Here is a 17,245-nt window from a genome sequence, read left to right as displayed (position 1 = left end):
ATTTACATTGGTCTCATAAATGTATCTCTGCAAGACGGATATAAATCCGATCTCCAATCCCGCACTATATGCAGATTTAATGGAGTTAACGCCAAACAACAGATATGAGCTGCATTTTATTCATTTCAAAATCAAAGACCACAATAGGAGCGAGCCCGGGAACAGCACTAATAAGATCATTCAGTTTCTTTACTTTTAATGAATATGATTGTATGTTGAGCACTGCGACAGGCTTTCGGTTTCATTTGCGGTAGTTTGTGCGCTGGCTTGATGGAGAGATGTGCAGCTGCTCGTCTGCGGTGCTTCAATAGTGCTGTCATATCTGACTATAACGTCATATAGCCCATAACGCCCTCACACATTTATTTTTTAGCATTGTTGGGAGGAGTAAAATGTTTCAACAATCAGATGCATTTAGACTTTAGTTAAAGGGTAACTAAACCCCTGCTCAGAGCTTAACTCCACCCACTGGCAATTTTCAAAAAATGCTGGAAAAGTGGGCAGAGCCCGGCGGACACAGAGGGGACGAACCGAGGGCGGGACTGAGCGGAGGGTGTGCACCTGAGACCCGCAGTGACGGATTGATTGACAGCTGTCAGACTCGCGAGTGACGCCAGCTTTGCAACAGAGCGGTCATTTCTCCTACCTTCACCTGAAGTGGAGGAGGGTGGATTGTCTGTAGACACAAACCCGGAGCCTTATCAATGCGAGCCGCTGCTCAAACTGCGTTAACTCCCGATGCCGACGATGCTAGTGAAGCAGCCGCGCAAGAGAACTGACCTAATCCATCTGCGTCCGCGGCAACCACTTGCGTGTCAGGGTTTGAAAGCGCGTCTCATGTATGAAAATTATCTGTACACATGACGGGCGGCAATAATATCGCAAGAAAAGCCTGACGTGTACTGACAACTGCATTATTTAACCGTATTTTCTTCAATACAATGTTAAAGCAAGTGTCAAGTGAGTTTCATTCATAATGTTTACTTCATGTAATATGACAGTTCATAATGGAGTGAAGCCGTTCTCATCTTGTGATTGGGGGAAACATTTCTGAGGGCGTGGTGAGCTCGTGCTAGGGGCGCGGATAGTGAGCCGTTGGAGGTACCATCCTACGTCACGATGTACCACAACGTCCAATAGGAAAATTCAACTGCAGTAGCCACCGTTCAACCTTAAGAGGGCAGCACTTTGGCGGTTTTACATCATATTTTATAGAATTAAAACACTTTATACTCAAATGTCAAAACATTTACTCGAATCAATGGACAGCATTAATAAAGCCCCAGTATTACAGATCATTAACTAAAAAAAGTTGGTTTAGGGTTTAGTTACCCTTTAAGAAGCGTGTTTTCTTTGAGCAGGTAAAATTAAAGGTTCTGTTCATATAACTGACTGACAAAATTATATACATGAGGATGCAGTGCAACATCAATGCATCGTGATATTGAACAGAACCGAATCGATGGCATGATAATCGAACCAGAGACCAGTGTAGGTTCACACCCTTAGAAGGCACTTGACCATGCTTCAGATTTTGACGCCTTGGGATTGAGAACGGGTTGTGTATTGTGACTTGTTCTAATCAAATTTTCCTTTTTCTTTTGGCACATAAGAGGTCTTTGTATCATTAATACATCCTGCAAGTTCCATAACTGAAAACCTTCAATAGAAAAGCATTTATATAATCAAGCTCTAAAAAGCTTTGTTTGAAGACAACAACGCTGACTTTTACATCATCACTTCGTTGTCCCGCCCACTGATGTTCAGTCGATGAGCATCGAGTGGATCTAAAGTAGTTGTTTACGATAAGATTGTGATAATAAGATTGTAATAAACATCATCTTTTGCTTAAAGGGTCACTTCAGCGCTGGGAAGATGAATGTGTATTTATGTTGTAGAAATGTGGAATTATTTTTTAATTTGGTGCCTTCTAGACTGAGAAAAGACAGAACATTTAATTTTGTCTCATGTGGATGAAAGACAACAACTCCCAGAATGCACTTGCTTCGCTGCCCAACGAGGCCACTCCCAAAGCCACGGCTACTGGTTATCACTTGCCCACCGCGGCAGAGCTGAGGTAAGCGCGGCCGTCATTCAGGGCTCGTGTCCAGTCTGGCGCATTTTCAGATCGCATATGGACTTTCATAGGAATTCTGACCCCTTTAAATAAGTGAGGTATTTAATCTCTCTTTATTAAGCAATATATTTGCTGCTGACCTTAGATGATCCATTTCAACTATCCTTATAAGCAAAATTACTTTAGATAAACATCACATTTGTGTTTCATTTTTTGTTGTTTTTATTCTTGAAGTAAGAGTCTTGAGTTTCCTTCTTCACAGCTGAAAGGTTAGTTTGAGCCTCTACTGTACAGACGTGAATCTGCATTTCCTTCAGCCTGAGGATTATTATCACACTTTAGTTGTGAAAAGCCCTTGACATTTGCCAAAAATAGATCTCCTGGTTTTTTGTTATTAAAAATAAACAAGCAAGAAAATGTAATGCAACATTTTTTTCCAAAAAAATTAACTAAGTAACAATTAGTTACTTTTTTAGAGACCAGCGCAATATTGTAAAGTATAACTTTTAAAAGTAATGTTCCCCAACACTGCTGATGTTTAAAGATGATGAATATATGTATCTGTATAGTGTATTTGATATTGTCGTACCAGTTTGTGTGAGTTTCTCCTGTAGAGCGTCCTGCAGTTGAGCCAGAGCTCTCCTCAGAGTCTCCAGACTCTCATCAGTCTTCATACTGATCTCAGGCCAGTTCCTGGTGTTTCTAGAGCTGCACAGGGGTGAGTAAATCTACAGCAGGAGAGAGGAGAAATCCTTCAGCATGGGGAGTGTTATGGTGTCATATACTGCATTATCATTGATCAGAGAGATGTTGACTGACCTGTAGGAGGTGGAGGTGATCTTCAGTGTGTGAGAGCTGCTCCAGCTCAGTGTTTCTCATCTTTAGCTCAGTGATCTCCTGCTCCAGCTCTTCAATGAGCTCTTCCTCCTGTTTCTCTGCTGCTTTCTGCTGCTCCTCCATCATCTCCAGCAGTTCAGTCTGACATCTCTCAATGGAGCGGATGAGATCAGTGAAGAGCTCAACACGGGCTGCTTTCTCCTCCTCTGTGTTTCTCTGCTCAACCAGGACAATCAACGAATGATTAGTGGAGTTTGATAAGACAAGAATCAGTGTTACTATAGATCTACTTCAGTGTTTAGGCGGTTTAAAAGTCCCTCAACTGAAGTATTAAACTTCATCCTTCTTCATTACTTCATAAACTTCATTAAACTTCCTCTGACCTTTTCTATTTTTTAATGTATCTATCTCAGCCATCTCTCTTTCTACAGTCTTTCTTCAAATCTCCCTCTTTTTCACATTCTCTTCTCCCCCTTCATGAGTGGACACGCCCCCTGCTGCTGATTGGCTATAAAGTGTGCTGTGGTGCTCGTTCCACTTTAAACAGCATTTGAACCTGGGGTTCTGCTCTAGGCTTGACCACAGCCTTGTTCTTCTTACACCACATTACAGGCCTATTGTTCAACTTCAGCCTATGGCCACAAGGATAGTGAGGAGATGGACTCAGGAGGGGGTGGAGGATCTGCACGGTGCACTGGATATCACAGACTGGGATGTCCTGTGTGAGCCATATGGGGATGACATCGACAGTAAAGTGGTTTGTGTCATTGATAACATCGATTTCTGTGTTGATAACACCATTCCCACCAGTTAACTACGCTGTTTTCCCAAAAACAAACCCTGGATCACCAGTGACCTAAAGCCTCTGCTGTATGATAAGAAGAGGGCCTTTAGAAAAGGTGGCAAGGATGAGGTAAAACGTGTTTAAGAGGAGCTCAAACGGAGGCTGAGGGAATGCCAGGATGCCTAAAGGTGGAAACTGGAGGATAAGCTCCAACAGAATAGGGTGAGAGATGTTTAGAGCGGTATGACAGAAGTTGCTGGCTTTAAACAGCAAGGGACTACAATGGAGGGGAGATGGCTAACAAGTTGAATCAGTTCTTCAACAGGTTTGATATAGGGCCCCATGCTGCTCTCCAAAGCCCATCCCTCATAGTTACTCCTCTGTACCGATAGAGACCATCCACAACAATTATTTTCACCTTCAACTCCCCCAGCAGCTTCCATCTCAGACACTCTTCACTGCTGACAGCCGTCAGGCCACATTGACCATCACAGAGGACCAGGTTAAGAGGGAGCTTGGGAGACTTCACCAGGGTAAGGCAGCAGGATCTGATGGCATTTGTCCCAGAGTCCTAAGAGCCTGTGCCGACCAGCTGAGTGGAGTGCTCCAGCACCTGTTTAACTTAGTCTTAGCCTGGAAAGAGTTCCAGTGCTCTGGAAAACATCTAGCCTTGTCCCAGTACCAAAGAAAGGGCGCCCCACCGATATAAACAACTATAGACCAGTAGCACTGACCATATTATGAAGATGGGACCTCTTCACATCAGACCTCTAGTTGATTCAGTGCGGGAGCCCTTGAAGTTTGCCTACCAACCTCAGGTGGATGTGGACGATGCTATCATCTACATGCTGCAGAGGGTCTATTCACATCTGGACAGGGCTGGCAGCGAGAATAATGTTCTTTGACTTCTCCAGTGCCTTCAACACCATCCAACCAGCATTACTGGGAAGGAAAATGGATGTTCTCCGACTTCAATTACAACTCGAAGTCTTTCCACCTCCAGAAGTTTTCAGATGACTCAGCTGTGGTTGGTTGCATTGAGGGCGGGCAAGAGAAGGAATATAGAGCACTGGTTAACAACTTTATGAAGTGGTGTGGAGTGAACCATCTACAAATAAATGTAACTAAAACAAAATAACTGGTAATTGATTTCAGAAGGAAAAAAGATCATCCCACACCTATTTCTATTCACGGACTTTAGATAGTGGACTCCTATCTGTATTTGGGGATCCACATAGATGACAGACTTGACTGGACAAAAAACATAGAAGCGATCTACAAAAAGGGCCAAAGCAGACTCTTTTTCTTTAGAAGACTCAGGTCCTTCAATGTGTGTAGCAAGATGCTTCACATGTTCTATCAGTCTGTTATTGTAAGTGCCCTTTTTTACGTCGTAGTGGGCTGGGGCAATGGGATTAAAGCTGGAGATGCCAAAAAGCTGAATAAGCTTGTTAAGAAGGCAGGCTTTATCGTTGGAGTGGATCTGGACATGTTTGAGGTTGTTACGGAGAGAAGAATAATGTCCAAGCGGCTGACCATCACAAACAATACCTCACACCCCCTCCATGACATGCTTGCTGGAATGAGAAGTACATTCAGCAACCGAATGATCCAGCCACAAGGCAACAGAGAACGCTACCGGAGGTAATTTATGCCTACTGCTGAGAGACTTTACAATTCATCTATCCCGAGGTATCATTAACTTTTTTATTCTAGGAACTATGTCACTACACCCATCGTATAGCTGTACTTAATGCAATTAATTATCAGACATAAAATGTGCATTGCTGCTTTTATTGTTTGACCAGTTTTTATTTATATTTTAATCTATTTTGTCTTTCTTAAAACTTCAAACAAGTTGTGCAATAATTACTGTTTTACTTGCCTTTACTGGCATTTGGTTTATTTATTAAATGTATATAGTATGTTTTTGTGTGTACTGTGAGTACTTTACTGTCTTCATTTATTGCTGCTAACGCACTTTAATTTCAACTGGGATCAATAAAAGTACTACTAATACTACTACTACTTTCAGGGGTCTAGTGAAGTCCATGTCTCAACGGGTCAGGGATGTTTTGGCAGCAAAAGGGGGACCAACACAATACAGTATAGGACATAATGTTATGCCTGATCGGTGTACATTCGTAATGATGATCGATGGGTCTGGCTCCTCCTAAATCTATGTTTAGAACTTCATATAATGACATTATTTTGAACTCACTTTTCTGACTTCTGCTGAGTGTTTGACGTCTTGAATCTTCTTGACTCTGTCCTGGATCATCTGCTGCACATCTGTTTGTGTCTTCATCAGTTGAGTCTATAGACACAGAAAAACACAATATGTTTTCAAAACTGATTCATTTATATTAAAGAGCATGTGATTCTTCATGATAAGAGCCTTTAAAATCAGTTTTGTCAGTAACTTCTACCTTCTTCTCTTCAATCTCTTCTTCTATAGGAACAGTGTTGTGGTTCTTGTGATGTACTTCAGTGCAGAAGAGACACACACACATCTGATCATCTCTACAGAACAGCTCCAGAGGTCTCTCATGTTTCTGACAGATATAGTCCTCCAGATTACTCACAGGATTGATCAGTTTGTGTTTCTTTAAACCTGCCACTCTCAAATGAGGCTCCAGGTGAGTTTCACAGTAAGAGCTCTGACACACCAGACACGACTTCAGGGCTTTCAGCTTTCTTTCCTCACAGAAGTCACACACAACTTCAGGTTTTTTCAGAACTTCAGGTTTTTTCTCAGGATTTTTCTTTTTATAGTGATCTACGAGCTCTCTGAGTGTGGTGTTAATCTTGAGATCAGGTTTGTGCTTGAATGTTTCTTTACAATATGGACAGTTGCAGGTCTGGCTGTTGTCCCAGCACTTATTCAGACAGGTCTTGCAGAAGTTGTGTCCACAAGAAGTGGTGACTGGATCAGTGAACACGTCCAGACATATAGAGCACTGAAGCTCCTCCGTCAGTCGACCGCTGGAGGAAGACATCGCTGTAGAGAGAAATAAAGAAGATAAATCACTACTAGTCTAAAGTCTGGAGACACTTGAAAAACACAGAATTCAAGTTTCTCACGCAGAGACATTTTGTTAGGTTTAAATCCAGGTAAACACGAGGACAAGAAAGTTCCCATTTCTTAAAGATTTATTCAATCCACAAGCAGGACAAGCAAGCCAACAGTGCCAGGCGCTTACATGATTGACAGGAGGTGCAACAACCTTACATTCTTACTCTACACCTTTTATAGGTAACAACATGTGAACTACAGCGCCATCTCCTGACAAATACACAAACCCAACATTGTGTTCTTCCACAACCTGGCACAGCTTAATATCTTATCTTCGGCATGTTTATTGCTCTGTAGCGCGATCTGTTTAGCTCCACGAGTCGGTGGGCGGGGCTACAGAATCAGGCGTACTTATGCCACGTTCCAGGCAACCCGTAACCCGTGTTTTTCCAACCTTCTACCCGTGAAAGTGCACTGGAATGGCAGTCAAACCTGTGACTTACCACCCGTGAACTCGTACTAGATCGATGTACTCCCAGTTACTCTGACGTCACATAGCCCGCAAAACAACAATGGCCGCCCCTACGGATGTGGTGTTTATAGAAGTCGTACAGGATATTTTACAAATAACGTAAAATAAAAGGTATAACAGCTTCTCTTGCCTTATGCACCGTTTTTCTCCTCCGTTTCCCTCAAATAAGCAAGGAATAAGCACCTTGGGCGATAGAAATTATTGTAAACGAGCACAAGCCCCGTACGGTCCACCATGCTTTGTTTACATCTAGTTACCCCAATTACTTGCGCTCAGGCAGTTTGGCGTTTGGCGTGAAGTTGTGAGTCGTGGTATGAAGTCGTGACTAATGGGCTCAAAAACCTGCCTGGAACGCAGCATTATTCTTGTGTTGAGGAGGAGTTTTCACGACACTCTGATGTCACAGCCGGCATTCTGAGATCGAGCATTTGTTGGGCCTGGTGTCAATAAAAGCTTTTCTTTGACTAACAAGGAAGTTTTCAGCTCCGTATGGCAGGATATTCTTATATCAGGATGAACTTTTATATATCAAAGGCTCAAGGAAAAATGTATTTCTCAATTCATGACCCTTTTAAATGAAATCTTGCCTCAAAAGTCAGATTTGGAGTTCTCTCTCATATTCTCTCATGACCATTTAATAAATATTTCTATTAAAGTGTTAAAATCTCATTGATAGTGAGGGAAACACAATCACTTCTCATTCAGTGAGAGACTCATAAACTCACTGAACAATCTGAACTATGACCTTTTGTTTACATCAGAAACAGTACAAAGTAGGTCAAATATTTACCTACGAATATCTCCACAAAATAAACATAAATATTGTGTGACCAAGTGTAGCTTGAATGAAAAAGTGTAGTTTTAGCAGGATTTTAGCAGGTTTGTCAAGTCTGTCTGGAGTTCATTTTACTTCCTGCTTCTTTAGTCTTTATGTAACGTGACAAAATGACAGAAACACCAAACTTTGCTTTACAACCAATCAAATGACATACTTTTAATACAATTCTGATAACATTTCAGTGCAGTAAACAACTAACGTAGTCGAGTATTTGACATGATTAAACCTGGTTCTGTTCAACTTATCCCAGTTTGACATAAACCCACTAAACCAGATCACTTCCATTAGAAACCTGTTCAGCTCAATCTCTCTTATATTTCTATCATTACCTGTGAGGATCAGATGTGTCCACAAGACTCTTTGAACGGATCAATAAATATTCTGTTGTTTGAAGAGGTTGATCGTCTCAGGCGTCCATATTGTGGCTGCTCAAGTTAGTTTCACTTTCTCTGAATCTCTCTCTGAACTACAGTGATGTCAGAGCTCCTCCTGTATTCACACATTTACATTCGTCCCTGTATTCGGTGTGTTGGGTTCATGTGTGTCTGTTTGTGTTTAATCTCATTGTTTAATATATAGACTATACAAGTGGACCAAAGAAGAAATATTTGTATGAATTTCTAAATGTCTTTTGTGATCCACTGAAGAAAGTCCCTCAGGTTCAGAACGACATGATGAGTAAATGATGACAGAAAGCTGCTCTTCCTTTAAAATATCTTCAGTCTTTTCAAACATGACACAATTGAGCTTGAATCCCTGAGCTTGTCAGGATGATTCCTCTGTTGATCTGTTGGGAGAAAATAGAAAGACGCAGACCAGGAAAACTGTGAGCGTACTGGGAAAAGCAAACGACTTATAATATAAATTGGTCTAAATGAACAAGCGGCTGAGAGAAGTACGAAGGGACCGTCTACAAAGTGCAGAACCCGAGAAGCGTTACAAAAATAGTAATTCACTTCAATGTTACACACTGTCGTGTCTCCAAATTCAGTTTACACAATGGTCTCCTACTAGTCATACTACAAAACTTAGTTTGATAAAATTTGCTTTTGCATAATTGTTAGGATTTTTTTATTATGAAAAATATTCAGCTAACTTTACTGAAATGCACTGTAGCTACTGTCACCAAATTCAGCTCTTACATCACACTCTCCTGCTGGTTATACTACAACGCTTAGTTTGGCAAGTGATAGCACATAAAAAATAATAAAAGTAATAGCGCATAGCTAAGTAGGCCTATTCTTTACACCAGGGTTATTCAAATCTTGCCCTGGAGGCAGTAGCAGTATTAACATTAAGTGACATGGCATCTGACGCACAGAGGCCAATGGCACATGTCGCTATGCTTAGTGACACATCCGGTGGCACTTCTGGTTCTCAGTGGCGTGTGTCAGTGGATAGTGGCATGTGTCACTGACATTGTCACAAACACTGACTCTGACAGTGACAGTCAGTTGTGGAACATGTCGCTGTATGTTGTGACACTGACTGACAGATGAGCTGAGCAGCTGTTCTGGTGTAATTGTGCCACAAAAACCTAAATAAATATCCTATTTTCGAGACATGTTTGAAATAAATGTCAATTGAACGTGTTAAAGATAGTAATATATGACGTGTTGGTTTGTGACAATCTGTATCTGAGTGGTATGTGCCACTGAATGTTAAATGTAATGCCATGAATGTTGTTGATCACACAAACTGCACATCCTATAAAACATGAATAAACCATTCATCATAAGTCACTACAAATACCGCATTAACAGTCGCACACGTTACTGTAAACCTTAAATTGTGTATGATGCTGCACACTCGCCTATAGGTGTCAGTATACACATTAGCCAGCGCAAAGACACACCATAACGTCTCGGTTACGACTGTAACCTTAGTTCCCTGATGGGAATGAGACGCTGCGTCACCGCTTTGGGAACGCCCCTGCGTGATTGCGTCGTGAAGCACGTATGTCATCAGTCCAATAGAGAGACGGAACGTCATAGGCGGGTGACGTCATAGACCCGGAAGCTATAAAGCACACCGGCAAACACACGCCGTTAGGTTCTGAAGAAGGCCTGAAACAAGGCGCTTGCGGGCATGCGAGGAGTATGGCCGGGTGACGCAGCGTCTCGTTCCCATCAGGGAACTAAGGTTACAGTCGTAACCGAGACGTTCCCCTTCAAGGGAACTCGAGCTGCGTCACCGCTTTGGGAACGAGAATACCCACGTCCCCATGCGAGTCTGGATGCCCGCCTGTAACAGCTACGAGGCGAGCACCCGAGACCCCGGAGTAGCAGAAACATCTAGTTCATAGAACCTGACAAATGTATGCGGCGAGGACCACCCCGCCGCATCACACACTTCCTGCAGGGAGGCCCCTGCCAAGAGAGCTTGAGAAGCAGCCATACTCCTAGTGGAATGGGACCGAACAGCCAAAGGAGAGGGCTGTCCGGCCGCCACATAAGCCAGTGAGATAGCCTCGACTACCCACTTGCTCATCCTCTGCTTTGACACCGGACCCCCACGGGATGGAGGTCCGTAGCAAACAAACAACTGATCAGTTTTTCTCCACAGGGCAGCTCTGTGGATATAGGCGTCTAAGGCGCGAACTGGACAAAGCAGATTTAACTTTTCCTGGTCTGACGTCACAAAGGGAGGAGGACAGAAGGCCTGGAGCACAATAGGTCTCACAGGATTAGTGAGGACCTTAGGAATATACCCGGGCCTCGGAGAGAGAAAGGCCTTAGCCATACCCGGGGCAAACTCCAAGCACGAGGGTGCGACAGAGAGGGCTTGCAAGTCCCCAATTCTTTTAAGAGAAGAAATAGCAAGAAGAAAAATAGTTTTGAAAGTGAGAAATTTCTCAGGAACTTCCTCGAGCGGCTCGAAGGGAGCCTCGGAAAGGCCTCGAAGGACGATGGATAAGTCCCAGGCCGGCACCCTGGTGCGTGTCACAGGTCTCAGCCTCAAGGTTCCACGGAGGAAACGAGTTACTAGAGGGTGTCGCCCTAATGAAACACCACTCAAAGGAGTGTGGTAAGCAGCTATGGCCGCCACGTACACCTTTAGTGTGGAGGGGGCTAACCCAGCAGAGAATCTCTCCTGCAGGAACTCCAGCACCACGCTCGCAGGGCAGTTAACTGGATCCCGCAGGCGATCTCGACACCATAAGGTGAAGAGTCTCCACTTCAGGTAGTAAAGTTTCCTCGTAGAAGGAGCTCTGGAGTGTAGAATGGTCTCAACAACCTCAGTTGAGAGACCGGAACTTATGAGCTGGGCCCCCTCAGAGGCCAAGCCCACAGTTTCCACAACTCCGGGCGGGGGTGAACAAAAACTCCGCCCGCCTGAGAGAGAAGGTCCCTCCGGAACGGAATCTCCAGGGGAGAGCCGTCGAGGAGAGACACCAGATCCGAGAACCATACCCGGCCCGGCCAGAACGGGGCTACTAGAAGGAGACGGGCCCCGTCCCGGCGCACTCTCTCTAGAACTCCCGGAAGCAGAGCGATCGGGGGGAAAGCGTACAGGGGCAGCCTCGGCCACTCCTGTACCATCGCATCCAGTCCGAGAGGAGCTGGAGGCGACAGGGAGAACCACAGATGACAATGAGAGTTCTCGTGAGTGGCGAACAGGTCCACTTGGGCCCTGCCAAACTTCTCCCAAAGGAGCTCCACCACATCGGTGTGGAGTCTCCACTCCCCGGGCCTTGGCCCCTGCCTCGACAGGATGTCTGCTTCCACGTTCAACCGCCCAGGAATGTACATAGCCCTGACTGACAGCAATTTTCCCTGAGCCCAGAGGAGGATAAGGCGCGCCAGCTTGTATAAGCGACGAGACCTCAAGCCCCCCTGATGGTTGTGCTGTCTGTGCGTACAAGCACATGATGGCCCCTGAGATGCGGCAGGAAGTGCTTCAGAGCCTGAAACACCGCCAACATTTCCAGGCAATTTATATGCCATGAACGCTGGTGCTCCTGCCACAGACCCTGGGCCGAGCGACCACTCATGGTCGCCCCCCAGCCCGTCAGGGAGGCATCCGTGGTCAGAGAAGTACGCTGACACGGTGCCCCCAGCGACGGGCCCTGGGTCAGGAACCTGGGGTCCTTCCACATAACCAAGGTGCGGAGACACCGCCGCGTTGCCTTGATTACGCGAAAGGGGTTCCCCCTCGGGGAAAAACCCCTGGTCTTGAGCCACCACTGTAGCGGCCTCATGAACAGCAGGCCCGAAGGAATAACATTGGACGCGGCTGCCATCAGACCCAACAGTCTCTGAAACTGCTTTACAGTGAGCGGCTGGTCTAGCTTCACCCCTTTCACGGCTGAGAGGATTGACCCCACGCGAGGCTCCGACAGACGAGCCTGCATAGCGACCGAATCCCAACTCACCCCGAGATAAGTGATCTTCTGCACAGGAGAGAGAACACTCTTCTTGGAGTTGAGCCTCAGCCCCAACCTCCTCATATGCGCGAGAACAACATCTCGATGCTGAACCGCGAGACGCGCTGACTGTGCTAGTATCAGCCAGTCGTCGATGTAATTGAGGATGCGGATCCCCTGCAAACGCAAGGGGACCAGAGCAGCGTCCACACACTTCGTGAACGTGCGGGGTGAAAGGGCTAAACCGAAAGGAAGCACCCGATATTGGTACGCTTCTCCCCTGAAAGCGAACCTCAGGAACTTCCTGTGCTGCGGAAGGATGGAGACATGGAAATACGCATCTTTGAGATCTATCGTGACAAACCAGTCCTCGGACCTGATCTGAGACACGATCTGTTTGAGTGTCAGCATCCTGAACTTGAGCTTTGCCACGGCTCGGTTCAGGACGCGAAGATCCAAGATGGGGCGCAGCCCACCATCCTTCTTTGGCACTATGAAGTACCGGCTGTAAAAGCCTGACTCCCTGTCCGGGGGGGGGAACCCTCTCTATAGCCCCCTTTTGCAGCAGAGTCTGTACTTCTTGAGTCATCACCAGAGCCTGCACCGGGTCCACCACAGTGGAGAGGACCCCGTTGAAGTTGGGGGGACGGCATCTGAACTGAATCGCGTACCCCAACTTTACACATCGCAGGACCCAACGAGATATGTGAGGCAGATTTTCCCACTCTGACACAAAATCTACTAAGGGAACCAGCCCCTCGAGGCTGGTCTCTGATGTACTCTGCACCGCGAGTGCAGCGCCCTGAAGCGGCGAACCGGCAGGGAACGACTGACTCGACGGCATAATTTCCCTCCAAAGAGGGTGCGGGCCATCCTTGAATGAGTGCCCCGGCACTCGGGCGGGGTTGGCGGACTGACCCCGTGAGGGTACCGCGGACGCACGGGTACCGTGTACAGCGGTAAGCACCGTGCGCCCGCGGAGGGGACCACCCTCACTGTCCTGGGCCCAGAGGCGTCAGGACTTCTTTGACGCAGCCTTCCTCGCCACAATGACTGTCCTCAGATCAGCCCTGGGGTTAGAAGGCTGCGCCTGTGAGCGCCGCGCACCCGACGACCCTTTCTGCGGGGGTGTACGAGTGGCGACACTCACTTTTTGCTGCGCCCTGTGCGAGGAGCTTGTACTCGGCATCTGCTGCTCCCGCCCAGCAGCAGACGAGACCTGGGGCTTACGGGGAAGGAACTGCTTGAGCGCCGCTGCCTGTTTTTTCACCTCCAGGAACCTGTCGGTAACCGTGGTGACAGCGTCACCGAACAGGCCCTCCGGAGACAACGGCGCATCAAGCAAAAAGCTCTTGTCCCTTTCCTTAATATCTGTAAGGTTTAGCCATAAATGCCTCTCCGTGGCCACTAGGGCTGCCATAGAACGGCCGACGCATCGAGCCGTCTCCTTGGTGGCACGGAGAGCGAGATCGGCAGTCGATCGAAGTTCATTAATAGTATCGACTCCGATCTCGTGGCTTTCCCCCAGGTCCCTTAGCAGATCAGCCTGATATGCCTGCACAATAGACATCGTGTGCAGACACGCGGCGGCTTGACCTGCTGCCGAGTATGCTTTGCCCACAAAAGATGATGTCACTTTAAGAGGCTTTGTGGGCAAAGACGGAGCCTTTACGGTCGACGCAGACTCGGGTGACAGATGGCTCGCAAGCGTCTGTTCAACCCGAGGCAGCTGACCATAACCGTGTCTCTTACACCCCGCGATATTACTATACACGGACGTTTGCGGGGTGAAAATGCGTGCAGACACGGGCCGCTTCCAAGACCTCGACACCTCGGTGTGGAGGTCCGGGAAAAACGGCAGACTCCTTCGGGGAGGCTGAACAGAGCGCGCGGGGAGAAAGCGCTCGTCGAGTCTGCTTTTTACAGCAGCTCGCTCATGATGTTCATGTGGCCAGTCAATGTGAAGTCTGGCCACCGCTCTGCTCAGCACCTCCATGAGCTCCTCACTTGCAGGGGAATGAAGTGACGAGTCTCCACCCCCTGCATCGATGCTACAGACATCAACCTCCTCGGAGGAAGATAGCTGCAGTATCGCGGCCGCTCCCCGGGCGGGAGAAGCCGCAGAGCGGGCTCCCGAACCCAGAGAGGCAGCGCTGGATCTGGCGGGTGAAGGAAGAGATAGGGCGGGGCCCGTCTCCATCCCCTCCGTCAGATCCTTTTGCGAACCCCACGACATGAGTCGCCGCTGAGCCTCAGCCGCAGCGGGACCCGTGCCGTGGGGAGCGTTAACCGGGACGCCCTCCTCGAAGAGCGCCCGGCGGGATCGCAGCACGCGAAGAGGCAGAGCCTCACAATGCTCGCAGCCGGCACCCTCGAGTGCCGACTGCGCGTGCTGCTCTCCCAAACAAACAACGCACATCAAGTGTGTATCCCCGCTCGGGATGTAGCGTGAGCAGGGAGGAACACACTGTCTGTAACGCTGTTCGCTCGTCATACTTTTTTTTTTTTTTTTTTTTCTCTTGTATCAATGTGGTGAATAGTGCAAACGTAACAAAACAGTCTGAACTCAGACACAACACAAAGACACTTGGACAGAATAACACAGAGCGCTTGTTGAAGGCAACAGAAGCTAACGGCGTGTGTTTGCCGGTGTGCTTTATAGCTTCCGGGTCTATGACGTCACCCGCCTATGACGTTCCGTCTCTCTATTGGACTGATGACATACGTGCTTCACGACGCAATCACGCAGGGGCGTTCCCAAAGCGGTGACGCAGCTCGAGTTCCCTTGAAGGGGAACTTATAACAGTTGAGGAACATCAACGGGTGGTGTATTTGACATTTTGTTTGTGAGTTAGACGGTAGCAAAAAAACATTATCTAGAGTCTGATTTGATTAATTAATATGATTGATATTAACTACAGATAATGAACGGTTGTACTACTTTCGGTCAAACATGAATGGTAAGTAAAGCGGTTTCTTTGTCGTCGCGACTGAGGATGACTATTCAATGTAATGTTACATCGAGATAAAAATTCCATGCCAAAAGTAGAAAAACCGAAAATATAAATAACTTAGCATGATAAGTCCATTGCTTATTACATTATTTAGGCATACAATATGCAGTGGTATCCTATAGCCTACTATAGCTTATGGAATTAGTAGTATAAGAGAGGTTAGGCTAATTTATCGTAAAATCTTGATCGCAGCTACTACTATAATTTCTGAACTATAGTATAGAAATGTAATTATATAATATAATATTATTAAAAAATATAGATAGATTAACGCAATTGTATATTAGGTGCAGTGTTGTATTCTTTTGTCCCCCTAGGTCCTCAAACGTTCAAAGACCATATTAGTTTAATTAAGGCCAACGAAGGAAAAAACTGTCAGCTATGCAGGCAGGCTGTGAATGGGTCAGAAGAGCACCTGGAAAAAAGGCATTTTAAATATGCTGTGCACTTCAAAGAGGGCGATTTTGGTGAGCATATTGGTTCTGTAACATATTCCATGCATTAAAATATTTGTTTTATTATAATCTATTCTCTTTATGTGCTTCTTCACAGTTTTGTTCACAGTACCATGCTTTTGTGACAAAATTGTCCAATTAAAAAGAAGTCGCTGGCATTGCTTTAAGTGTGACAGGATTTTACAAAGGCGGAATGCATTTGAAGAACATCTGCAAAAATATGGTAGGAGTTAATTATGCTATTATCTGATTATTGATCATGCTATTGCCAAACACATAACCATTTAAAATGACTGTTTTCACTGACTTAATATACCGGTACTTGTCTTTCAGGTTGCATGGTAACACCATTCAACGACCTGCCAAAGAAAAGTATGTATTCGTTTATTTTTTGTTGCTATTTCAAGCCTAACTTACATAGTGTTTTCAGACTTTTCATAATACTCAGATTGGAAACTGATTGTTGTCACAGATAATGGCATTTAATCTTGGTCTACAATGTGTACATAACATGGTCCATAGCTTTTAATTAAACCTGGTACTTAATGTATATGACATACTAATCAAACTCACCAGCTAATTCTGAAACTGCTACTGTAATTTATTTACATTTTTAGGTGAGCCAAAGAAAAATGACGAAAATGCAACGAGTGCTTCTGTTGGTGAGCGGAGCTTTCTGTGTTGCCACTGTTCATCCTCTTTTGCTACAGCAGGGAGTCTTCGAAGACATGAAAGGGAGTTTCATGCAACATCAGATCCGGTGTTTTGTGTTGATGTACAGCAAGGTGTCTTTATCACAGCAAAAAATAGTAGAGGCCAAAGAGTCCCAATACATGTACAAAAAAGCACCACCTCTCAAGTAATTGCCTGCGAAGTAGCAGAGTGCCGGGAGTTCATGACTCTGGACAAACTTAGTGGAAAGCCTGGAGCAGAGTGTGAGCATTTGATCAGAGTTTCTTCTGCTCCACCATACATTCCTCCTGAGCCTCTGAGGGAAGAATCCTTAAAGATGATGCAGGAAAAAGGACTGATTTCCACCACCAGAATGACTGAGTGCTTAGGACATAAAAATTCAGCATCAGTAGAGGGAATCAGCTCTGTGTTTCCAATTTTCTTTGAGAAACATGGATATTCTGGCAGGTTTGTTTACTTTTCTATTTATTCAGGAAAGAAGGAAAGGTGGTGTCTCTTTGGGCGGACAAGAGTGTCCTTTGACAAATTGTTGGGGAACTGGTATTGCCTTTGTAAGAGTTCGAAGAGACAGTATAGATGGCGCCATATCTATATGGCGATGTGATGGCTCTTCCAAGAAAGAGAAGATTTATT

The 17,245-nt window shown here is 45.8% G+C and overlaps 1 protein-coding gene across 1 annotated transcript in view; it reads right to left on the bottom strand.

Annotated features, from left to right (window-relative positions):
- The window catches only part of LOC307134274 (E3 ubiquitin-protein ligase TRIM39-like), a 13,236-nt gene extending 4,689 nt beyond the window's left edge, over positions 1 to 8,547 (bottom strand). The window contains exons 1-5 of the mRNA XM_079829880.1: positions 8,414 to 8,547; positions 6,128 to 6,699; positions 5,920 to 6,015; positions 2,897 to 3,130; positions 2,667 to 2,805 (exon numbers count right to left, since the gene is read on the bottom strand). Coding sequence (XP_079686006.1) covers positions 2,667 to 2,805; positions 2,897 to 3,130; positions 5,920 to 6,015; positions 6,128 to 6,697 — 1,039 coding nt within the window. The 5' untranslated portion in view covers positions 6,698 to 6,699; positions 8,414 to 8,547. The remainder of the gene's footprint in view (positions 1 to 2,666; positions 2,806 to 2,896; positions 3,131 to 5,919; positions 6,016 to 6,127; positions 6,700 to 8,413) is intronic.
- Positions 8,548 to 17,245: the final 8,698 nt, after the last annotated feature.

The sequence above is a fragment of the Gobio gobio genome (genome assembly GCF_949357685.1).
Source record: "Gobio gobio genome assembly, chromosome: 11".
In the NCBI taxonomy this organism is placed as follows: Eukaryota; Metazoa; Chordata; class Actinopteri; order Cypriniformes; family Gobionidae; genus Gobio; species Gobio gobio.
This window is presented reverse-complemented; position numbering and strand designations above follow the sequence as displayed.